The sequence below is a fragment of the Bombina bombina genome, chromosome 6 (genome assembly GCF_027579735.1).
Source record: "Bombina bombina isolate aBomBom1 chromosome 6, aBomBom1.pri, whole genome shotgun sequence".
NCBI lineage: Eukaryota > Metazoa > Chordata > Amphibia > Anura > Bombinatoridae > Bombina > Bombina bombina.
This window is the reverse complement of record NC_069504.1, coordinates 876,330,181-876,356,340: the sequence shown is the minus strand read 5'-3', so window position 1 is coordinate 876,356,340 and position 26,160 is coordinate 876,330,181. Positions and strand designations below refer to the sequence as shown.

The following is a 26,160-nucleotide window of genomic DNA, read 5'->3' as shown; positions in this document are numbered from 1 at the left end:
GTAAATAAGGGCTTCACAAGGGCTTATTATGACTGTAGACTTTTTCTGGGCTAAATCGATTCATATATTACACATATTTAGCCTTGAGGAATCATTTAATATGGGTATTTTGGTAAAATAATATCGGCAGGCACTGTTTTAGACACCTTATTCTTTAGGGGCTTTCCCTAATCATAGGCAGAGCCTCATTTTCGCGCCGGTATTGCGCACTTGTTTTTGAGAGGCATGACATGCAGTCGCATGTGTGAGGAGCTCTGATACATAGAAAAGACTTTCTGAAGGCATCATTTGGTATCGTATTCCCCTTTGGGCTTGGTTGGGTCTCAGCAAAGCAGATACCAGGGACTGTAAAGGGGTTAAAGTTAAAAACGGCTCCGGTTCCGTTATTTTAAGGGTTAAAGCTTCCAAATTTGGTGTGCAATACTTTTAAGGCTTTAAGACACTGTGGTGAAATTTTGGTGAATTTTGAACAATTCCTTCATACTTTTTCGCAATTGCAGTAATAAAGTGTGTTCAGTTTAAAATTTAAAGTGACAGTAACGGTTTTATTTTAAAACGTTTTTTGTACTTTGTTATCAAGTTTATGCCTGTTTAACATGTCTGAACTACCAGATAGACTGTGTTCTGAATGTGGGGAAGCCAGGGTTCCTTCTCATTTAAATAAATGTGATTTATGTGACACTGAAAATGATGCCCAAGATGATTCCTCAAGTGAGGGGAGTAAGCATGGTACTGCATCATTCCCTCCTTCGTCTACACCAGTCTTGCCCACTCAGGAGGCCCCTAGTACATCTAGCGCGCCAATACTCCTTACTATGCAACAATTAACGGCTGTAATGGATAATTCTATCAAAAACATTTTAGCCAAAATGCCCACTTATCAGCGTAAGCGCGACTGCTCTGTTTTAGATACTGAAGAGCATGAGGACGCTGATGATAATGGTTCTGAAATGCCCCTACACCAGTCTGAGGGGGCCAGGGAGGTTTTGTCTGAGGGAGAAATTTCAGATTCAGGGAAAATTTCTCCACAAGCTGAACCCGATGTGATTACATTTAAATTTAAGTTGGAACATCTCCGCGCTCTGCTTAAGGAGGTATTATCCACTCTGGATGATTGTGAGAATTTGATCATCCCAGAGAAACTATGTAAAATGGACAAGTTCCTAGAGGTCCCGGGGCTCCCAGAAGCTTTTCCTATACCCAAGCGGGTGGCGGACATTGTAAATAAAGAATGGGAAAGGCCCGGTATACCTTTCGTCCCTCCCCCCATATTTAAAAAATTGTTTCCTATGGTCGACCCCAGAAAGGACTTATGGCAGACAGTCCCCAAGGTCGAGGGAGCGGTTTCTACTTTAAACAAACGCACCACTATACCCATAGAAGATAGTTGTGCTTTCAAAGATCCTATGGATAAAAAATTAGAAGGTTTGCTTAAAAGGATGTTTGTTCAGCAAGGTTACCTTCTACAACCAATTTCATGCATTGTCCCTGTCACTACAGCCGCGTGTTTCTGGTTCGATGAACTAGTTAAGGCGATCGATAGTGATTCTCCTCCTTATGAGGAGATTATGGACAGAATCCGTGCTCTCAAATTGGCTAATTCTTTCACCCTAGACGCCACTTTGCAATTGGCTAGGTTAGCGGCGAAAAATTCTGGGTTTGCTATTGTGGCGCGCAGAGCGCTTTGGTTGAAATCTTGGTCAGCGGATGCGTCTTCCAAGAACAAACTACTTAACATTCCTTTCAAGGGGAAAACGCTGTTTGGCCCTGACTTGAAAGAGATTATCTCTGATATCACTGGGGGTAAGGGCCACGCCCTTCCTCAGGATAGGTCTTTCAAGGCCAAAAATAAACCTAATTTTCGTCCCTTTCGTAGAAACGGACCAGCCCCAAGTGCTACGTCCTCTAAGCAAGAGGGTAATACTTCTCAAGCCAAGCCAGCCTGGAGACCAATGCAAGGCTGGAACAAGGGAAAGCAGGCCAAGAAACCTGCCACTGCTACCAAGACAGCATGAAATGTTGGCCCCCGATCCGGGACCGGATCTGGTGGGGGGCAGACTCTCTCTCTTCGCTCAGGCTTGGGCAAGAGATGTTCTGGATCCTTGGGCACTAGAAATAGTCTCCCGAGGTTATCTTCTGGAATTCAAGGGGCTTCCCCCAAGGGGGAGGTTCCACAGGTCTCAATTGTCTTCAGACCACATAAAAAGACAGGCATTCTTACATTGTGTAGAAGACCTGCTAAAAATGGGAGTGATTCATCCTGTTCCATTAGGAGAACAAGGGATGGGGTTCTACTCCAATCTGTTCATAGTTCCCAAAAAAGAGGGAACGTTCAGACCAATCTTAGATCTCAAGATCTTAAACAAGTTTCTCAAGGTTCCATCGTTCAAGATGGAAACCATTCAAACAATTCTTCCTTCCATCCAGGAAGGTCAATTCATGACCACGGTGGATTTAAAGGATGCGTATCTACATATTCCTATCCACAAGGAACATCATCGGTTCCTAAGGTTCGCATTCCTGGACAAGCATTACCAGTTCGTGGCGCTTCCTTTCGGATTAGCCACTGCTCCAAGGATTTTCACAAAGGTACTAGGGTCCCTTCTAGCGGTGCTAAGACCAAGGGGCATTGCAGTAGTACCTTACTTGGACGACATTCTGATTCAAGCGTCGTCCCTTCCTCAAGCGAAGGCTCACACGGACATAGTCCTGGCCTTTCTCAGATCTCACGGATGGAAAGTGAACGTGGAAAAGAGTTCTCTATCTCCGTCGACAAGGGTTCCCTTCTTGGGAACAATAATAGACTCCTTAGAAATGAGGATTTTTCTGACAGAGGCCAGAAAAACAAAACTTCTAAACTCTTGTCGGACACTTCATTCCGTTCCTCTTCCTTCCATAGCGCAGTGCATGGAAGTAATAGGTTTGATGGTAGCGGCAATGGACATAGTTCCTTTTGTGCGCATTCATCTAAGACCATTACAACTGTGCATGCTCAGTCAGTGGAATGGGGACTATACAGACTTGTCTCCGAAGATACAAGTAAATCAGAGGACCAGAGACTCACTCCGTTGGTGGCTGTCCCTGGACAACCTGTCACAAGGGATGACCTTCCGCAGACCAGAGTGGGTCATTGTCACGACCGACGCCAGTCTGATGGGCTGGGGCGCGGTCTGGGGATCCCTGAAAGCTCAGGGTCTTTGGTCTCGGGAAGAATCTCGTCTACCGATAAATATTCTGGAACTGAGAGCGATATTCAATGCTCTCAAGGCTTGGCCTCAGCTAGCGAAGGCCAAGTTCATACGGTTTCAATCAGACAACATGACGACTGTTGCGTACATCAACCATCAGGGGGGAACAAGGAGTTCCCTGGCGATGGAAGAAGTGACCAAAATCATTCAATGGGCGGAGACTCGCTCCTGCCACCTGTCTGCAATCCACATCCCAGGAGTGGAAAATTGGGAAGCGGATTTTTTGAGTCGTCAGACATTGCATCCGGGGGAGTGGGAACTCCATCCGGAAATCTTTGCCCAAATCACTCAACTGTGGGGCATTCCAGACATGGATCTGATGGCCTCTCGTCAGAACTTCAAGGTTCCTTGCTACGGGTCCAGATCCAGGGATCCCAAGGCGACTCTAGTAGATGCACTAGTAGCACCTTGGACCTTCAAACTAGCTTATGTATTCCCGCCGTTTCCTCTCATCCCCAGGCTGGTAGCCAGGATCCATCAGGAGAGGGCGTCGGTGATCTTGATAGCTCCTGCGTGGCCACGCAGGACTTGGTATGCAGATCTGGTGAATATGTCTTCGGCTCCACCATGGAAGCTACCTTTGAGACGAGACCTTCTTGTTCAAGGTCCGTTCGAACATCCGAATCTGGTCTCACTCCAGCTGACTGCTTGGAGATTGAACGCTTGATTTTATCAAAAAGAGGGTTCTCAGATTCTGTTATTGATACTCTTGTTCAGGCCAGAAAGCCTGTAACTAGAAAAATTTACCACAAAATATGGAAAAAATATATCTGTTGGTGTGAATCTAAAGGATTCCCCTGGGACAAGGTAAAGATTCCTAAGATTCTATCCTTTCTCCAAGAAGGATTGGAGAAAGGATTATCTGCAAGTTCCTTGAAGGGACAGATTTCTGCCTTGTCTGTGTTACTTCACAAAAAGCTGGCAGCTGTGCCAGATGTTCAAGCCTTTGTTCAGGCTCTGGTTAGAATCAAGCCTGTTTACAAACCTTTGACTCCTCCTTGGAGTCTCAACTTAGTTCTTTCAGTTCTTCAGGGGGTTCCGTTTGAACCCTTACATTCCGTTGATATTAAGTTATTATCTTGGAAAGTTTTGTTTTTGGTTGCAATTTCTTCTGCCAGAAGAGTTTCAGAATTATCTGCTCTGCAGTGTTCTCCTCCTTATCTGGTGTTCCATGCAGATAAGGTGGTTTTACGTACTAAACCTGGTTTTCTTCCAAAAGTTGTTTCTAACAAAAACATTAACCAGGAGATAGTCGTGCCTTCTTTGTGTCCGAAACCAGTTTCGAAGAAGGAACGTTTGTTGCACAATTTGGATGTTGTTCGCGCTCTAAAATTCTATTTAGATGCTACAAAGGATTTTAGACAAACATCTTCCTTGTTTGTTGTTTATTCTGGTAAAAGGAGAGGTCAAAAAGCAACTTCTACCTCTCTCTCTTTTTGGATTAAAAGCATCATCAGATTGGCTTACGAGACTGCCGGACGGCAGCCTCCTGAAAGAATCACAGCTCATTCCACCAGGGCTGTGGCTTCCACATGGGCCTTCAAGAACGAGGCTTCTGTTGATCAGATATGTAGGGCAGCGACTTGGTCTTCACTGCACACTTTTACCAAATTTTACAAGTTTGATACTTTTGCTTCTTCTGAGGCTGTTTTTGGGAGAAAGGTTTTGCAAGCCGTGGTGCCTTCCATTTAGGTGACCTGATTTGCTCCCTCCCTTCATCCGTGTCCTAAAGCTTTGGTATTGGTTCCCACAAGTAAGGATGACGCCGTGGACCGGACACACCTATGTTGGAGAAAACAGAATTTATGTTTACCTGATAAATTACTTTCTCCAACGGTGTGTCCGGTCCACGGCCCGCCCTGGTTTTTTAATCAGGTCTGATAATTTATTTTCTTTAACTACAGTCACCACGGTATCATATGGTTTCTCCTATGCAAATATTCCTCCTTAACGTCGGTCGAATGACTGGGGTAGGCGGAGCCTAGGAGGGATCATGTGACCAGCTTTGCTGGGCTCTTTGCCATTTCCTGTTGGGGAAGAGAATATCCCACAAGTAAGGATGACGCCGTGGACCGGACACACCGTTGGAGAAAGTAATTTATCAGGTAAACATAAATTCTGTTTTTATGGGACTCATTTGTTTTCTTGGATATAGGAATTTGAGTTTGGGTTGTATTTCCTGAACAGGGGCATCTAAGTGTATTTTATATATATATATATTAAAAAAAAGAAAGAATCTATAATAGGAGCAGAGACTTAAGGGGTTAATTTCTATTTCTAGATTTTGAGGCTGAGAAGGCTGGACGTTTCAGGGTTATTTTGTTTTCCCTGTTTTGGTGTGTCTTTATTTTTTGGCAGTTTTGTGTTTCTAAATTTGGCGCTTGTTTTGAGCGCTTGGGGCCAGTGACGTTGAGGTCATGTGTTTCTCCGCTCTTCCGCTTTTGATTTCTCATAGCGTCTTGAGGAGCAAAGTGGCGTGCTGCTTGGAGCTGCTGCTGGGGGCATTTATTTTCTTTTGATCCTGTTGCTAGTGGGAGCTCCTGGTTCCGGTGCGGTGAGTTACCTCAGGCAGTCTGAGGATATATAGGTAGCGTCTTACTTCTGATCTCTTTCTGCAGTGGGGTATTTTACTTCTATTTAGTTTGTTTAATTCTGTGAGAATTTTCAAATACTCTTGCTACTATGGACTCTGAACTAGATGTTGCAGCTTCTTTAGTTAAATGTTTACTTTGTTTAGAGAATCAGATTATGCCTCCGACAGCCTCCTTCTGGGGGTGTTTATTTACATACGGATTTTGCTGCACAAATATCATCTGCTGTGTCTGCAGCTTTATCAGCTTTTCCGGTTTCTGGTAAACATAAGAGGAAGTCCATGTATATTAATGTTGGTAAGGGTTCTGTTACAGTTATCTGATAAATCCTCAGAGGCCTCTGAGGGTGAGTTATCAGATTCTGATACTGTTATGACCAATGCTACAGATTCAGAGGATATTAATTTCAGATTTAAGTTAGAACACCTCTTAGTGCTTTTAAAGCAGGTTCTTGCTACTTTGGATGAAGCTGATTCATCTGTTGCAGAGATTTCAAAGAGGTCTGGTAAACTTAATGGGGTATATGATGTACCTGCTTCTGTGGAAGTATTTCCAGTTCCAGACCGTATGGCAGATATCATTACTCAGGAATGGGAAAAGCAGGGGATTCCTTTTCTTTCATGTAAATGGCAAGAGTCCATGAACTAGTGACGTATGGGATATACATTCCTACCAGGAGGGGCAAAGTTTCCCAAACCTCAAATGCCTATAAATTCACCTCCAACTACACTCGCACCTTAGTTTTACAAACTTTGCCTCCTATGGAGGTGGTGAAGTAAGTTTGTGCTTGATTTCTTCTATGATAAGCGCTTCTAAGCATTCTGAAGCCCAATTCCTCTCAGAGTACAGTGTTTGTCAGAGGGATGTGAAGAGAGTATCACCTGTTGATTTTTATGGTTTCACTCATGGGAAATCTTTTCAAGGGTTCTCTGTTATCGGTCGTAGGGATTTATCTACCTCCCTTTTCAGATAGACGCTATACTCTTATACTAGGGCTGCAAGATTTTTCGCGGTTTGTGGTTTTAAACCGCGATTAACCGCTGCGGTTTAAAAACCTCAAGAGTCTGCGTTTTTTTGGAAAAATAAATTCAGCTTTCCCACAGTCGGTTCAGGGCCATTGAGGGAAGCGCATCTGGAATATATGATCATAGCTATAATAATTTAGGTCTATAATTTAGCCTGAATGTATTGTGTTTTGTTAGTTTCTTCAAATACTTTATTTATAAGCGGTCATAGTTTTTGTTACTTATTATTGCTAACGATATATTCCTTATTTAGAAGCGGGTTCTCGCTAGGGTAGGCGTGTCCGGGCTCCAGCTAACGCCCCTTTTCCTGCGCTCGCACGCACTTTGTTCCGGATCCATACCTTGGCCATGCCCAGATGGCTGTTTGTGACCGGTTAACGTGTATGATAGGCTGTGGCCCCCAGGATCGGCATAGTACGTGTTACAGGTATGAACCGGCTGAAGGTCCAGTGTGACACAGCTCGACAGCTGGAAGAGGTTTGGCTACTACTGGGTGAGGCACCGATCACACTTCACCCCAGGTGTGACCCGCAGTGTATACATGTCCTTTGGTTTTTTGCCTAGTGTTGAGCAATACCCATATCAAACCTTCCATAAGTCAACTTTTAATTCATTCACTCTCTGATAGTCTCTCTAAAAATGGCCAGAAACGTCTAACCAAGACATAAATACGGTTCTTTAAAATACTGTTTGAAATGTGGATATATATGTATATGTGTGTGTATGTATGTATATATATATATATATATATATATATATACACACACACACATATAGACACACACACATGTCATTTGTATTTTTATGCTCCCAGTGTGTATTGGACATTGAGAAACATGTACATTAAGATTCCGTAGTTCTAAATAATTTTGTTATTGAAAAATTAGGGTGTTATAGTCATTTATAAGAAAATCACGATTAAATCTCAATAAAATCGCAATTTTATTTTTTGCCCATATCGCCCAGCCCTATCTTATACCATTACCTCTGCTGATAGTTTTTAGTACTGGTTTGGCTATATGTGGATGGGTGTCTTTCGGTAAGTATGTATCATTGTTTAAGACACTCTCAGCTATGTTTGGCGCTTTATGTATTAATATAAAGTTTTAAATATATGTATTTACTTATATTTGCCATTAGTCAGGTCTATGTGTATTTCCCTTTGCAGTCTAACCATTTCAGTATGGGAATTATGTTTTAGGAAGTTATTTTTTAATATTTTCTTACCTGGGGTTTAGTCTTTTTTTTTCCAATTTGACTTGTTTTTCCTTAATTGCGCAGGCAAATCTAGGCTCGTGAGGGCGCAAAGTGCTGTTATTTTTTGGCGCGAATTTGCGTCTATAGTGTCTCAAGTTTCGTTATTTCTTGCAGCTTTATTGACGTTAGGTTGTTTGGCGCGAAGTCGCGCTTGTTATGACGCGTTGCATAATTTCCGTATTTTTTTTAATTTTTTTTTGTTTATATTACCCCACTTCCTTATGCTCCTTGCTCTCTTTATATTCTAGAGGGCTATGCTGTTTTCTTTTATGCCTATTTAGCATATGCATTTTTTCCCATTCCTGAAACTGCTATTTGAGGAAATTTGATATTTTGTTTAAATGTTATTTTTTCTTTTACATTTTGCAAGATGTCTCAGTCTGATCCTGTCTTAGAAGCTACTGTAGGAACCATGCTGCCTGAACACAGTTCTACCAAAGCTAAGTGTATCTGTTGTAAGCAAGCTGAGATTATATCTCTGGCTATATTATGTAACAGTTTCTATTAGTACTAGTACAGCGTCTGTTGTTCCCTCAACATCCAATGTACATGATATCCCTGTTGATATGAAAAATTATATTGCTGATGCAATATAGAAGGCTATGTCTGCTATTCCACCTTCTAATAAACGTAAAAGGTCTTTAAAAACTTCTCATAAAACTGATGAAATTTTGTAATGACCGACAACATACTGAAATCTCCTCCTCTGAAGAGGATCTTTCTGGTTCAGAAGATCCTACTTCAGACATTGAAATTGATAAATCTTCTTATCTTTTTAAGATTGAATATATTCTTTGTTGGTTACTTTGGGTATTGAGGAGTCTGGTCCTCTTGATAACAAAACCAGTAAACGTTTAAATAATGTTTTTAAACCTCCTGTGATTACTCCTGGGGTTTTTCCTGTCCCAGATGCGGTTTCTGATGTGATTGCTAAGGAATGGTCTAAACCTTGTGCTTCTTTTAATCCTTCTTCTAGGTTTAAAAAGTTATATCCTTTACCAGTGGCTAATTTGGAGTTTTGGGGAAAAATTCCCTAATGTTGATGGGGCTAAGATAGTACTTTTTTTAAGGATCCTTTAGGTAGGAAGATTGAATCTTATCTGAGGAAAGCTTATATACATTCTGGTTATATTCTCAGGCCTGCCATTTCTATGGCTGATGTTGCGGCTGCATCAACTTTTTGGTTGGATAGCTTAGCACAACAGGAAGCAGATCCTGATTTGTCTAGCATTGTTCGTTTGCTTCAGCCTGCTAATAATTTTATCTGTGATGCTATTTTTGATATCATCAAGATTGATGTTAAATCTATGTCTTTAGCTATTTTAGCTAGAAGAGCTTTATGGCTTAAATCATGGAATGCTGACATGGTATTTAAATCTAGATTACTATCTCTATCTTTCCATGGTAATAATTTATTTGGTTCTCAGTTGGATTATATTATTTTCACTATTACTGGGGGGAAGGGAGTTTTTTTGCCCCAAGATAAAAAAAATCTAAGGGTAAATCTAAAGTTTCTAATCGTTTTCGTTCCTTTCGTCAGAATAGAGAACAGAAAACCACTCCTTCCCCTAAGGACTCTGGTTCCAATTGGAAGCCATCTTCAAGTTGGAATAAATCCAAGCCTTATAAGAAACCAAAGCCAGCCCCCAAGACTTCATGAAGGTGTGGCCCTCAATACAGTTCAACTGGTGGGGCAGATTAAAATTATTTCAAAACATTTGGACAGATTATGTTCAGTATCAGTGGATTCAGAGCATTGTCTCTCAAGGGTATTGAATAGGTTACAGAATAAGACCTCCTGTGAGAAGATTCTTTCTCTCTCACGTTCCAACAAATCCTGTGAAAGCTCAGGCTTTTCTGAAGTGTGTTTCAGATCTGGAGATTTCAGGGGTGATTATACCAGTTCCGCTTCAGGAACAGGGTCTGGGTTTTTATTCAAATCTATTCATTGTCCCAAAGAAATACAATTTTCATTCAGACCAATTCTGGATCTGAAGTTTTTGAACCGTTTTGTAAGGGTCCCAACTTTCAAAATGGTGACTATAAGGACTATTCTGCCTTTTGTTCAACAAGGTCATTACATGTCCACAATAGATTTACAGGACGCTTATCTTCACATTCATCCAGATCACTATCGGTTTCTGAGATTTTCTTTTCTAGACAAGCATTACCAATTTGTCGCTCTTTCATTTGGCCTAGCGACAAAAAGAAACTTTTCGAAGGTTCTCTGTGCCCTTCTATCTGTAATCAGAGAGCAGGGTATTGCGGTGTTTCCTTATTTGGACAATATCTTTGTACTGGCTCAATCTTTTCATTTAGCAGAATCTCACACTAATCAACTAGTGTTGTTTCTTCAAAGACATGGTTGGAATATCAATTTACCAAAGAGTTTCTTGATTCCTCAGACAAGGGTCACCTTTTTAGGTTTCCAGATAGATTCAGTGTCCATGACTCTGTCTTTAACAGACAAGAGACAAATTAAATTGGTTTCAGCCTGTCGAAACCTTCAGTCTCCATCATTCCCTTCAGTGGTCTCATGACTGCAGCATCGGACGCGATACCCTTTGCTCGTTTTCATATGAGACCTCTGCAGCTTTGCATGCTGAATCAATGGTGCAGGGATTTTACTCAAATATCACAATTGATATTCTTATATCCTAGCATTCTACTCTCTCTGACTTGGTGGTTAGACCATCATCATATTGTTCAAGGGGCCTCTTTTGTTCGTCCTTCTTTTACTGTAGTCTCAACAGATGCAAGTCTTTCCAGTTGGGGAGCTGTCTGGGGGTCTCTGACAGCACAAGGGATTTGGAATCCTCTAGACGTGAGGTTACCAATCAATATCTTAGAACTCCGTGCTATTTTCAAGGCTCTTCAGGCTTGGCCTCTATTAAAGAGAGAACTTTTCATTCGCTTTCAGACAGACAATATCACAACTGTGGCATATGTCAATCATCAGGGAGGGACTCGCAGGCCTTTAGTAATGAAAGAAGTATCACGGATACTTTCTTGGGCAGAATCCAACTCTTGTCTAATTTCTCCGATTCATATCCCAGGTGTAGACAATTGGGAAGCGGATTATCTCAGCCATCAGAATTTACATCCGGGGGAGTGGTCCATCCAGATGTGTTTTTTCAGCTTGTACAGATGTGGGGTCTTCCAGAAATAGATCTGATGGCTTCCCATTTAAAAAAGAAACTTCCCAGATATCTTTCCAGGTCCAGGGATCCTCAGGCGGAGATGGTGGATGCGTTAGCAGTCCTTTGGTCTTACCAACTTGCTTATTTTTCCGCCTCTGGTTCTTCTTCCGAGGGTGATCTCCAAGATCATAATGGAACAATGTGTTTCTGATAGCACCAGCTTGGCCTCACAGGACTAAATCTTTTAAGAATGAAGCTTTAGTTGATCAGATTTGCAAAGCAGCAACTTGGTCTTCTTTGCATACATTTACTAAATTGAGGATAGATGTTCTTTCAAAGATCCTATGGATAAGAAGCTTGATACTTTTTAAAACAAAATGTATATTCATCAGGGTATGCAGTGGTAACCGGTTGCTAGTATTGCTACAGTTGCAGGGGCTGCATCTTATTGGTGTGATGATTTATCTAATCTTATCCTAGAGGAGACTGCTATAGAGGAGATCCAAGATAGGAATAATAATAATATCTTTATTTGTGATGCAAATATGCAAGTTCTTAGATTGGGTGCTAAGATCTCTGTTTTTACTGTTTAGCTCGTAGAGCTCTGTGGTTAAAATCTTGGTCTACAGATGTTACATCCAAGTCTAAGCTGTTGTCTTTGCCTTACAAGGGCAAAACCTTGTTTGATCCAGGTCTGGCTGAGATTATTTCTGACATTACAGCTGTAAAGGGTTCTTTCTTACCTCAGGATAAAAAGAATAGACCTAAGGGTCATCCGAATTGTAATTTTCGTTCCTTTCATAACTTTAAGGGACAAAAGTCTTCCTCTTTCTGGTCAGCCCTGGAATAGGGGGAAGCAAACCAAGAAACCTTCCATTGATTCTAAAGGGGCCGCCCCAGATCCTGTAATGGATCAAGTAGGGGGCAGACTTTCTTTTTTTTGGCAGGCTTGGATACGAGATGTCCTGGATCCTTGGGCCATAGACATAGTATCCTACGGTTACAGAATAGGACTCATGTCCTCCCTGGGGCAGATTCTACCTGTCAAGGTTATCTGCAGATCAGATAAAGAGAGAAGCTTTCTTAAATTGCGTAAAGGACCTATCATCCCTGGGAATGATTATCCCAGTTCCTCTAGAGGAACAGGGTCTAGGATTCTATTCAAATCTTTTTGTTGTTCCCAAAAAGGAAGGCACTTTCTTTGGATCTAAAGTGTCTAAACCAATTTCTCAAGGTTCCATCCTTCAAAATGGAATCCATCCGGTCCATTCTTCCTTTGGTTCAGGAGGGTCAATTTATGACGACTATAGATCTGAAGGATACGTATCTTCATGTTCCCATTCACGGAGATCATTACCAGTAGCTGAGATTTGCTTTCCTAAGCAAACATTTCCAGTTTTTATTCCCATTTGGCCTTGCTACAGCTCCCAGAATTTTCACAAAGGTTCTGGGGGCTCTTTTGGCAGTGGTCAGGTCTCGTATTGCTGTGGAGCCTTATTTGGACGATATCTTATTTCAGGCACCATCTTTTCATCTAGCAAAATCTCATACAGAGATGTTGTTATCTATTCTATGTTCCCACGGGTGGAAAGTGAATCTGGGGAAGAGTTCCCTTGTTCCAGATACAAGGAATTTTTTTGGGGGACAATTATAGATTATTTGTCAATGAACATTTTTCTAATGGATTTCAGAAAATCAAAACTTCTTGCGTCATGCCTTTCTCTCCAGTCTGTGATACATCCATCAGTTGCTCAATGCATGAAGGTGATTGGTCTGATGGTAGCTTCTATCAACATGATTCCTTATGCTTGGTTCCATCTAAAACCTCTGCAAGTTTGCATGCTCTGACAATGGAACGAAGACCATTCAAATCTTTTGAAGACGATAGCTCTGGATCCTCTAACAAGGGACTCTCTCTTGTGGTGGATGTCTCAGGATCATCTGTGTTTCCAGAGACCAACCTGGGTGATTGTGACCACGGATGCCAGTCTTTTAGGCTGAGGAGCAGTTTGGTGTTCCTTAAAGGCGCAGAATCTGTGGACTCAGGAAGAGTCTTCTCTTCCTATAAACATTTTGGAGTTGAGAGCAATCTTCAATGCTTTGACAGTTTGGCCTCAACCAGCTTTGCTCCGGTGTATCAGATTTCAGTTGAACAATAACACCTCAGTGGCCTACATCAATCACCAGGGAGGAACTCTGAGTTCATTAGCAATGAAGGAGGTGACTCGCATTCTTCAGTGGGCAGAATCTCTAGATCCACATCCCAGGGGTAGACAACTGGGAAGCAGATTTACTGAGCAGGCAGACTTTTCATCCTGAAGAGTGGGCTCTCCATCCAGAAGTTTTCACAATGATAACCCTCAACTGGGGGGTTCGGGAGTTTGATCTAATGGCGTCTCGTCAAAATTCCAAACTTCCAAGGTACGGTTCAAGCTCAAGCAATCCTCAAGCCGTTCTGATAGACGCTCTGGCAGTTCCTTGGATCTTCAATCTAGCATACCCATTTCCTCCATTTGCTCTACTTCCACGAGTCATTGCTCGTGTCAAACAGGAGAGAGCGTCTGTGATCCTATTAGCTCCTGCATGGCCCCGCAGGGTCTGGTTCGCATATCTGAAAAGGATGTCATCTCTTCCACCATGGAAGTTGCCTCTCAGGAAGGACCTTCTATTTCAGGGTCCATTCCTCTATCCAAATCTAGATTCTCTGAAGCTGACTGCTTGGAGATTGAACGCCTAGTTTTGGCTAGACATGTTTTTTTTCTGAGAAAGTCATAAATACTATGCTTCAGGCTCGTAAGCTAGTTAAGTAAGTTAAAGTTCCTCAAATTTTGACTTTTCTTCAGCAAGGCCTGGAGAAAGGTTTGTCAGTCAGTACTTTAAAGGGTCAGATTTCGGCATTGTCCATTCTTCTGCACAAATGTTTGACAGTTCTGCCAGATGTTCAGTCTTTTGTTCAGGCTTTGGTCAGAATTAAGCCTGTGTTTAAGTCGGTTGCTCCCCCTTGGAGCTTTAATGTTGTTCTTAAGGTTTTTGCAGCAGGCTCCAATTGAGCCGATGCATTCTATTGGGATTAAGTTGTTATCTTGGAAGCTTTTGTTTCCCTTTGCTATTGCTTCTTACCTCCCCTTACCTTATTTTTTCATGATATGGCGGTCCTTTGAACTAAGCTAGGGTTTCTCCCTAAGGAACTGCAGGATCACAATATTAATCAGGAAATTGTTGTTCCCTCTTTTTGTCCTAATCCTATTTCCCAGATGGAACGTCTTTTGCATTATTTGGATGTTGTGCGTGCTCTTAAATTTTACCTACAAGCAACTAAAGATTTTCGGAAATCTTCTGCTCCGTTCATTGTTTTTTCTGGTAAACATAAGGGTCAGAAGGCCACTTCTACTACTCTTTCTCCCTGGTTAAGAAGTGTTATTCGTTTAGTTTATAAGATGGCTGGACAGCAGCCTCCTTAGAGAATTACGGCTCATTCCACTAGAACAGTCTCATCTTCATGGGCTTTCAAGAATGAAGCCTCTATGGAACAGATTTGCAAGGCGGCCACATGGTCCTCTGTTCATACTTTTCCAAATTTTACAAATTTGATACTTTTGCCTCGGCTGAGGCTTTTTATGGGAGAAAGGTTCTTCAAGTGGTGGTGCCTTCAATTTAGACCTAACTGTCTTGTTTCTCCCTCCCTTTCATTCTGTGTCCTCTAGCTTGGGTATTGGTTCCCACTAGTAATTGGAATGAATTGCGGACTCTCTATGCCACAGGAAAGAAAACAAAATTTATGCTTGCCTGATCAATTTCTTTCTTTCCAGGAATAGAGAGTTCACGACCCATCCTTGTTTAAATTCAGATGACAGTTTTTTATGTGCAATCCTCAGACCCCTCTATATCTTTGTGTTACTTCTTTTTCCATTCCCTTTGGCCAAATGAGTTGGGGTTATGGGTTAGGGAAGTGATACTTAACAGCTTTGCTGGGGTGCTCTTTGTCGCCTTCTGCTGGCCAGGAGTGAATATCCCACTAGCAATTGGAATGAATCGTGGGCTCTTTATGCCTGGAAAGAAAGACATTTATCAGGTAAGCATACATTTTGATTTCCTGCAAGCCCAACCCATTTTAATGGGTTATGGTTTCAAAGAAGAAACCCAGCTATTTCATATACAAAATAAACCTAAAGATGCAAATTTTCATTTGAAACACATTAAGGGAAAAACTATTTTACAATACTCTGTCCCTTTAACAAGTCGGCCTCACAAACTCTGGCTGCTGTTTTTATATGGCAGCAAGGATCAGCTCAAACTCTTCTCCTTTCTTCTGCCTGACCTTGTGCGCTTTTCTGCATCACTTGACAGCGTTGGATGCAGTGCTTAGGAAGAGAAGGGGAGGAGTGTGCTTGCTCATGCTGGCTTCCATATCAGCACAGCAGCCCGTGTGTACAAGGCTGCCCAGGCAGCAGGAAAGGATAACGCTTGTCAAAGTACAATGACTCAGCTGCGGACCTTCTTTCACTGTCACACTATGTAAGCCTGGCAGTAACTCCTGGCAGTGTGCTGCTGTATTTTTAATAGCACACCCGCGTGTAGCTTGCTGGTAATGCAGCCCTTGAAAGGAGGCGACCAAGGCAAGTGCAGAACGTGGTAGAAGCTATTACTTGTGAGTGTATTGGCAATCAAGGGGTTAAATCACTGCTGGTTTTGTGATACTGGTAATCAAGGGGTTAAATCACTGCTGGTTTTGTGATACTGGTAATCAAGGGGTTAAATCACGATTGCGTGCTCGTTCTGTATCTGGATGCCTAAATGTGTCTGTCTTTATTTTTTTGGCTTGCTCTTAGATTTTGATTTGTACACTATAGAGACAGTTTTATACCACATAAAATTAAGCATACTGGGGGGAAAAAGTAGAGGAGAAGAAAAAAGTGTATTTCCTGCTAAGAAGAACAGAACATTTTATTTTTTGTTTTGTTTTTTAGATCATTGACCCTGCGACTTGCTGCTCACTTTTCAGTAACAACATATTGACACATTTTAAATATTTTTAGCTTTGATACAAGGGACTTATAGTAAAATCAATAAAACAAAGGACATGTGTTTTTCAGTTTGCAAGGGTTAAACATGTAGTTAAAATACATTAAACACTTCCTGCATTTATGTAAAGTTGTGTTTGAGAGATGAAAAAAGCAAATTCAGTAACCTTCAAATGCTGCTTATCACTTACTGCAGTCTGCAGCATTGTGAAAAACTAGTCTACAGATTTTGCCTTTCGGCTTCTCGAAGCAGCGTGAGACGCAAATAGTTTATTGCCCCTTTAAAATAAGGCACTAGGCTTGTTCCCATCCTGATTCTAGACAGACAAGGCTAGTGATTGATAATTAAGAACTTATGCTCCTCCTGATGGGATCAACAACTTTACCTGGGTTCAAATTTTTTATGTAAAAAAAAATAAATATATATATATAGCCTTTATGTCCTGTTAAAGATTATGTAGTGTCCTAATTGTAAAAATGTATAAAGAAGTAATGTGCTCGATAAAGAGACTTCAGAAACTTAGTAAGTACTAGATAGCTGATCAATTCATTGAATACCTTTTCCAACAGTAAGATAATGTAGACATTTTTGGGAGTGGCATGGTAAGCTTTGGGGGTTGATTTATCAAAGTCTTTGCAAGCCTTTCGACCCACTACGGCTGCAGGTTCTCACAAGATATATGTTTTAGGCCATGACCAGACTTTGTATGTGCAATGCCTTTCACGTCCCCCAGCATCTTGCACATAACAACTAGCGTGCACACCAGTTTTCTTCATGCTAGTTGTAGAGTTGCATCTCTCACTCTCTCATTTTCCTTACCAGCCCCGGAGACACCACACCACCTCCCCCCATTTCTTCACTTGCCAAACATAAAGATGCCAGCCTCCCCCATCGCACTTTTTTTTCGTTTATCTTTACAGGCTTGAATCTGCCTGAACCCTCAGTCCCTTTTTGCCAGTCGCAGAGGCGCCAGGCTCTTAGCGGTCTTAGGATCCCTCTAATCTATTTCAGTCCACTGTCTTTCAGCGCCCGCCAGCAAGCTTAAATCCACCCGGGACTCTTTTCCAAGCTGTGGAAGGACACTGTGACGCTAGTGGCATGCCTGTCATTCCCAGTGCTGCATGACACAGGGACAGGACAGCCAGGACTCTAGAAAGCAGCCGGCATCATCTTACAGTGACAGTGAAGGGGGGGGTGACACCTTGGGGACTGTTTATGGAAAATCCTGTGTCCTCTGTGTGTTACAGCTGAAGGGACATTAACTGCTGAGCTGCTGAGCTGGAAGTGGCGGCTGTTTGTGTCCTGGTCATGCTGTTTGGGTGTGGGGCGGGGGGGGGGGGGATTGGACTGATTGCTTTTCTGTCTGATACTCTATCACCCCTTGTGAGGGGAGTTAAAGCCCAACTAATAGCTGTGTCACTGTATCACCATGTGTAGTTGGGGGAACTCCTAAGTCTGTCACTGTGTCACCTTGTGTGTATGGGAGGGGGCTTATATGCTTAGGATTTTTTCTTTTCTTTCTGTGCTTACCCATATCCCAGACACTGATGTGCCTCATAAAGTCTATTTTTCACCCATTATGTTTTACTGGTGGGAGCTATTTTTAGAAGCCGATGTTATGTTTTATTGTGTCTATTTTATTCCGTATGCTTCTTTTAACTTACTGTAGTGTATCAGGATGTGTCATTTGTTTATTTTTTGCACTGCATATGTCTATAGTTTTAGATAAATAAATATTTGAATTGAAGAAAATACCTCCCTTCTGTACGTTTACTGCACCTTTCATTAATCATCTGATCTCTTTAAATGATTGAATTAAACCTTCTGAGAGCAAGAGATTTACAGAGGGAGATGTAAAGGTGGGGGAGGGTTTCATTAGGCAAAATTTACTGTGTTTGGAGGCAACATGGTAACTGCTTTATCCCCCTTTTTATTTTCAAATTTCCAAGAGGAGGTTTAAATCATTTTACAAGTAGAAAAATAATCTCGATTGTTCTATAATGGTATATTTGTTCTATTAAATTGTAGCGTTCCACCAAGGGTTAAGCTTTTCTGTGTTGATTGCCATTGTAAGGTGTTCATGGATGGAGCCATGCAATCCCTTTCTTGATCCTAAATATTCTGCCGGCTGAGTCGGATTTTCCGTCCCTTTAATGAGCCAGTGAAGAGGGGGGCTGCATCTATTTTAGTAGGGGTTGAGGATTATAGGATGGAGGAGGGCTCAAAGGATGTGGTAGCAGTCAGAGTCCGCTCCTCACAGTTCAGGAAGTTTTAGTCTGTGAGGTGATTCCCTGCATCAACTTCAGAGAAGACTGCTGAGGGGATTGGAAGCTGATGCAGAGCATGAAGGGAAGGGAACCAGAAATGTTGTACAGGAGATGAAGGTACAGTAGGTGGCTGTGTCGATTAAACAGCTTCAGTATTACTGCCTGGTGTACAGAGAGCAATTGTATTCCCTTTCACGTTGCTATTTCTTGCAAATTAATTTTTGTTTCTTTAAATATATATTGGCTAACACAGTATTTTATTTATATATATATATATATATATATATATATATATATATATATATATATATACATTTACATACACACACATATACATATATATATATATATATACACACATTTACATACACACACATATATACATATATATATATACACACATTTACATACACACACACATATATATATATATATATATATATATATATATATATATATATATATATACATTTACATACACACACATATATATATATATACACACATTTACATACACACACATATATACATACATACATATACACACACACCTCTAAAAAATCAAGCTAGAGCGCACATACAGAGCAACACAGCCAGCAGTATTTATATTGTAAGATTTGTGTGTATGTCTGTGGAGAGATACTTTGGTCCTTTTATCAGTGATTGCATTGTAAATTAACTGGATAAACTGGCACCTATATATATATATATATATATATATATATATATATATATGTTCAATCTTACTTAAGCTTTGTGCTGTAATTGCACTGCACCATGCTAACGTTGAAAATCTAAAGCTTTTTTTGTTTGTTTTTCTTAAACTTTTTATTTCTGTGCAGTTCATTCATAAATGCTTCAATGGCTTTATATGCTGGAGACACGTGTGCGTCTGTGTAAGATGGTGGTCAATAAAAAGTTTGCAGCCAGAAAGAAATTTTGGAGCTTGAAGTCATAGCTTGGTGCTTTTAAACATGGGCATTTACAGTGTATATATATAATATTCTGTTTAACAAAGTAATGGAATGCATCATCGGCATTCCAGGGGGTAGAGTTTGGCTCCACAACAGAAGATGGGTATGTTTATTGCTTTGATGTACACTATACATTATGGATTATCACGTGTATGATTTATTCTGATTTAGTGGGTAATGTAGTCTCCGAAACATCAATAAACTGTTAACACTGTTTTTCACTTAAATCAAATGTGTGTATGTGTGTATGTGTGTGTGTGTGTGTGTATGTGTATATATATATATATATATATATATATGTATATGTGTGTTTTTGTGTGTAAATTCAGATAGAAAGAGAAACTTTCTAGGAGGAACAAACAGCTTAGTAGCTTGTTCTATGGTAAATTGCCCCCTGAGAGCAGCCTCTTTTAGCCCAATTGTGCTTTTTACAGAGGAGAACTTTCCTGAAGTATATATTAGTCTGATCCCACCTAACAAGGTGAGTACAACCACGAAATATCAGGCAATCCTCCTCTAAGCAAGGAACATGGCAACCCCAGATATATGTGTGTGTGTATATGTGTATATATATGTGTATGTGTATATATATATATATTTAAATATGCTTCAAGTTGCTGGTGTGTCATACATGTGCATACAAAATATATCAAGCTGTTGGTTTTAACTTTATTTGTGGAGCTTTTAATCATTTAATATCAGGAAAAACTGACCAGTTACTTTATTTCCCCCTCCTTAGACAATCAGTTCAGGATGTCTATATTGGAGCGTTTAGAACAGATGGAGCGTAGAATGGCTGATATGAGCTCTGGACAAAGCCACCAACCCCAGGCTCTTCCATGTGGCCAGCGTGGAGGGGAGACAACACAGGTAAGCATGGGAGGCAAACCGCCTCACCCAGAGACCACTTTGTTCACAGATTATACATTTAAACATGAATACATATGCACATGTATAAGGGATGAAGCGTCAGAGTGTATCATCTTATCAGAGAATATGTAAGCAGCTATTGCAGTGTTGGGATACAGATAAGTTTGTGCTCCGTTTTGTCCATCCTCTTATTTCATACTTTTATCTACTGATCAAGGCAAAAGCTTCTCATCTTTAGTTTATCATTTTATATGCTCTCATTTTGGTATTGATAAGAATGAGTTCTGTACTTTTTATTATTCCAAAGGTCTAGGCTTTATAAACTGCACAAACACTTTACGCAGGTCTCAAAGTCTTTTCTTCAATAGATTACTTTTCTTTACGTTATGTAGATCCATTTTTGTAAGCAATAAAACCAAAACCTTGATTGTACTGATATCTAAATTGATATCATAACTGTGTGTTCTGTTGTCTGTTTTTTTTATTCTGAAAAGTACTTTTTTTGGTCATGCACCACCTTTTTATATATTTATTTTTTTATTTCTATGTTTTATGGTTTGTTTTATAGTTAAAGGGACATTAACCCCCCCCCCCCACAAATTTCTTTCATGATTCAGATAGAACATACCATTTAAAACAACTTTCCATTATTATCTAATTTACTTAATTATTTTGGTATCCTTTGTTGAAGAAGCAGTAATGCACTACTAGGAGCTAGTTAATGTATAGGGTGAGCCAAAAGCATGAGTAATATCTGAGTCTACCTAGGTATCCCTTTCCGCAAAGAATATCAAGAGCACAAAACAAATTAGATAATAGAAGTAAACAGGAAAGTTATTTAAAATCACATGCTCTATCTGAATCATGAAAGAAAAAAAGGGGGTTATGTCCCTTTAATCAGTCCATGTTTGCAATCATTAGTCAGCCATGTATGCGTCGGTACATCACTCTACGGATTCTAAGTATGTTGCAGTACATGTTTCAAGTGCCATTTGCCCTTTTGCCTTTTATGTGTGTTTATGTACACATTGTTTCACGCTAATGTGTGATCTTTCCTATCTTTTTGTTTCTATACATATGTTGTCCATTTTATATAGACTATTCCATTAAGCTGTCTTCCCCACTACATATCCTTATATCCATGTCTCTGTATATCTGTGTCCTTCCATCTTCCTGCTGCTTGTTGCATCCATACATTCTTTTTTTATGTCTCCGTCATTCTTGTTGTCTTTATTTTTATTTCATTCTCCTTTTCCCCTACCTGTTTGTCCAATGATCTATGTAACACAGGAATATCAAATAAAGAACCACAAGGTCATTTTGTTTTTTGTTCCCAGGGCTGGTAACTTATATTAATCAAAACTACTTTCATACTTCAGTGTAAACAAATGTTAAACAAATTTTGTTTTAGCAAGAAACCCATACAAATGTATTGAATCAGTTCAGTGTGGATAGGAATTAACTGGTTGCTAAGAAGAGTGCTAAGCTCTTCACCATCATCAGTTGATAGCTGGATGAGCCCCGTAGGTCAGCGCTCTATATCTTGCAAATTGTAGACGACAGAGGAGTCTTATGGGATCACAATAAAATGTTCAATGTCGGTTTGGACTAGCATTTGTGGATATAGATGGCCAGATAAATAAAACTTGGGGTATTAGACTAAGCACAACAGATGGTTTGAGACAATCCTTCAACAGAAGCTACAAAAAATTGCATTTGGAGTATATGATTAATAATGTCCTATACACATAACTATGCATGACTTTTATTAATGTAATACATAGTCTAGTGGCATTGTATTATTGTATAAGCTCTCATGTTTGATTAAATTATGTTTTAAGACATAATGCCACATAGTTGGTAGGTGAGACAATCTTGGGCTATTATTTAGAAACATTAATGTTCTTTTTAATGTCACTATATATATATATATATATATATATATATATATATATATATATATATATATATATATATATATACACACACACACAAAGCAAAATTTTAATCCATAATTATACTGGTGACGTTTCATTATAAAATGTAGAGGGCGGAAGAAAACTTGTAGATGTTCGGCATCTATAAATGTAACTATTACTAGTCTGAAAAAAAAATGTCAGTAGTTTATCCAGAGTATTAAAAATGTCAGTTATTTCATATCTCTGGATACAACTGTTCATCTGTCTGTGTACCTATGCAGAATAAATTGTAAGAAAAATACTATTCTGCCTGAACAGACCAAAGCAAAATTTATAATTCCTATCAGTTACATAAATGGTAACACATTGCGATGTGTAGGCAAAATATAATCAATGAATTTCTCACATTTCACGTATTTATTTTTATAATGATGAGTAAAAAAATAGTTTATAAGGATTAATAAGCCTATTTCAGTATTTCATACATGTGACGATAACTAAAACATTACTAAGAATATCTATATATTTTTTTTTATCTTCTAGAACTGTTTGCATTGCAATGTATTTAATTTACTCTCTCTGGCCTTTTGTTACACTATTATCACCTTGCAAAATCCCTATGAATCCAGGCTAACGTGTTATCATGGAGGGTGGGGGTTGTTGTAAAGATATATCTGTCATTTATATTTCCACTAGACGTCATTTAAGATTTACTAAGTGGATTATATGCTTCTTAAATTACCAACAATATTTTCCACACTGTCTTATTCCAAGAGCTTCCAGATTGTGCTAGTCTTAAAGTTATCAGACCTTCCCAATCCCCGTACTATCCACAGCAACAGCTTGAGTAGTCAGACACTTGCTCTCTGCAATATCTCCAATTATAAATAAGTAGCTATGTCCAGCAGAAAGACAAGGTCAACAGTGTTCTCCACAGAATTTGTTTCAGGCCAGATGGCATTATGAAGTAGCCATGTGGGGGTGGTGTAAATATAATGTTTTTTGTTATTTATAAATGTTACTTAAAGGGACACTCAAGTCAAAATAATATTTTATGATTAAGATAGAACATTCAGTTTTAATATGCTTTCCTATTTACTTTCATTATCAAATTTTTATATGCACACTTTCTGAGGAATCCTACTGAGCATGACCACAAGCTCACAGGATATACGAATACTAGTCTGTGATTGGCTGATGTCTGTCACGTGATATGGGGGGGGGTCAGAAAATGGGAAGAAGAAAAAATTTACCAGAGAAAATCTACTGCTTTTTTTTTAAAATTCATAGTAGGTGTTATTGCATTGTCTTTTTATTATGCACAAGTTAATTATGCAATTCTACTGCATTTAGTGGTCATTTAAGCTATTCAAAGCACATATTAATTGCATAATTTAACCTAAATTGATTTAATAATAATTTGTGCAACACACGTAGAAAATATTTTCTATTACCTGGTTTTAGCTTAAAATTGGTTTAAATTTAAGCTGGTGGTCAGTACAATCAGCTGTGACCATTAAGGGCAAGATTACGAGTGAAGTGCTAACAGTTATGCACAAGTAATAAGGGGTTTATCGCATGTCCGGTTTTTCAATTGTATTACAAGTTTAAAGTAACTTTGAGCACATATGAAGTTAATGCGCATCTGGTTAACTGTTTTGTAAAAATGCATTACATAGTACAGTTACACTAACTAATAAAAATGGTTGTGAGTATGGCGCAAAAAAATGGAATCTACTGGACCAAACCAAAATAAAGATTAAATAGTAACACGGTGCCGCCTCAAACTACCTATTGAAAAAGGAGGTACCCCAATACCCCCAGATTCAATACAAGTAATTTAAGATAAAAACAAGGGGGACAGTAGAATGAGAAAGGCACACCGTCAACTATAAAACCCAGAAATGTGAATATATATTAAGCTCCAATAGTAAGAGACCAAAGGAATTGAGTAAACACTAAATAGCTACCCTATACTTAAATTGTAGAGGGCCAAATTAAAATAAATCTCAGGATACAGTCATTAATTTGACTAGAAAATTGAGATAGACAATGTCAAAAATAAAAGAGCTGATAAAATGGTGAATAGCTAGTTCACTAGACACATTTAAAGCGTCAAACAGTAATATAGAACAATAATATCAGAACAGTTGGCATTTAGCTTATCTATAAAAACATCAAATGTACAATTGAAGAACTAAAATACAGAATGTCAAAATACAAATCATAAATTATACATAAAGTGAGGTAATAGTGTCCACAAAGTGCTTATGGAAAAAGTTCCAGTGCCCGGAGAATTAAAGCTCCCCCTGAGGGGGTTTTACTTACACTCCTCAACCTCAATCGAAATGAGGTAAGTGTCGCACAGTGCAGTCAGTTCACTGACTGGGATAAAGTGGAATTTGAGAGTTAAGACAAAGCGGCTGCCATTGGCCTGAGCCTCCGCCCTGGTCATTCTTTCTGGATTAAACATCGCCGGAGATAAAGACCATAGGAGGATCAAGCAGCAAGCATCCAAACCCCTGGGAGCCAGAGAAAGTTTTTACCTGCACTGTGCGACACTTACCTCATTTCGATTGAGGTTGAGGAGTGTAAGTAAAACCCCCTCAGGGGGAGCTTTAATTCTCCGGGCACTGGGGACTTTTGGCACATGAACTTTTTCCAGAAGCACTTTGTGGACACTATTACCTCACTTTATGTATAATTTATGATTTGTATTTTGACATTCTGTATTTTAGTTCTTCAGTTGTACATTTGATGTTTTTATAGATAAGCTAAATGCCAACTGTTCTGATATTATTGTTCTGTATTACTGTTTGACGCTTTAAATGTGTCTAGTGAACTAGCTATTCACCATTTTACCAGCTCTTTTATTTTTGACATTGTCTATCTCAATTTTCTAGTCAAATTAATGACTGTATCCTGAGATTTCTTTTAATTTGGCCCTCTACAATTTAAGTATAGGGTAGCTATTTAGTGTTTACTCAATCCCTTTGGTCTCTTACTATTGGAGCATAATATATATTCACATTTCTGGGTTTTATAGTTGACGGTGCGCCTTTCTCATTCTACTGTCCCCCTTGTTTTTATCATATATATATATATATATATATATATATATATATATATATATTTATATATATATATATATATATATATATATATATATATTGTACTAAAATATCATCAGATATTTATAGAAAATACATATGTATGAATAAATAGAACATATTCTGCTATGTGAAGAAAATTGGAATGTGAAATATTAATATTTTCATGTCTGGTTAGCGCACTTGCGAATATGTGATCAGGTTTGTTCAAGGGGTAGGATGTTTTTTTTGTGTGTTTTTTTTTTTTTTTTGCTCCATTGACTGCTAAGGCGGAATAGGTAATTGCACACGCGATATTGTAAATTTGTCGTTTTATCATCTTCGAGTTAGCGCTCAATAGCGAAAACAGTTTACTTTTCATAAGAGTGCAACCCGACGCCCGCAAAAAGGTTACTTATAAAGCAGTTCATACTCGAAATGGAGCATTAAATAACGCTCCACTAAATAGGTCCAAAAAAGAACACTGGTCAAAAAAAATATTGATTTGGAAATAGAAAAATCAGTTGTACTTTATTTCTTTCCTATGGTATTGAGAGTCCACGAAACATTCTAAATACTAGTGGGATATTCACTCCTAGCCATCAGGAGGCAGCAAAGAGCACCCCATTAAATCTGTTAAGTATTCCCTTACCCATAACCCCCAGTCATTCTCTTTGCCTTGATCATGGGAGGATGTCGAAGATGGTGTCTGAAGATTTTAATCCTTTTAATGGGTACTTTGCCCTGCAAACAAGGAT

General features: G+C 39.4%; 1 protein-coding gene across 1 annotated transcript in view; it reads left to right on the top strand.

The window, feature by feature from the left end:
- The window catches only part of CAMTA2 (calmodulin binding transcription activator 2), a 307,159-nt gene that overhangs the window by 224,156 nt on the left and 56,843 nt on the right, over positions 1–26,160 (top strand). The window contains exon 12 of the mRNA XM_053718351.1: positions 20,264–20,394. Coding sequence (XP_053574326.1) covers positions 20,264–20,394 — 131 coding nt within the window. The remainder of the gene's footprint in view (positions 1–20,263; positions 20,395–26,160) is intronic.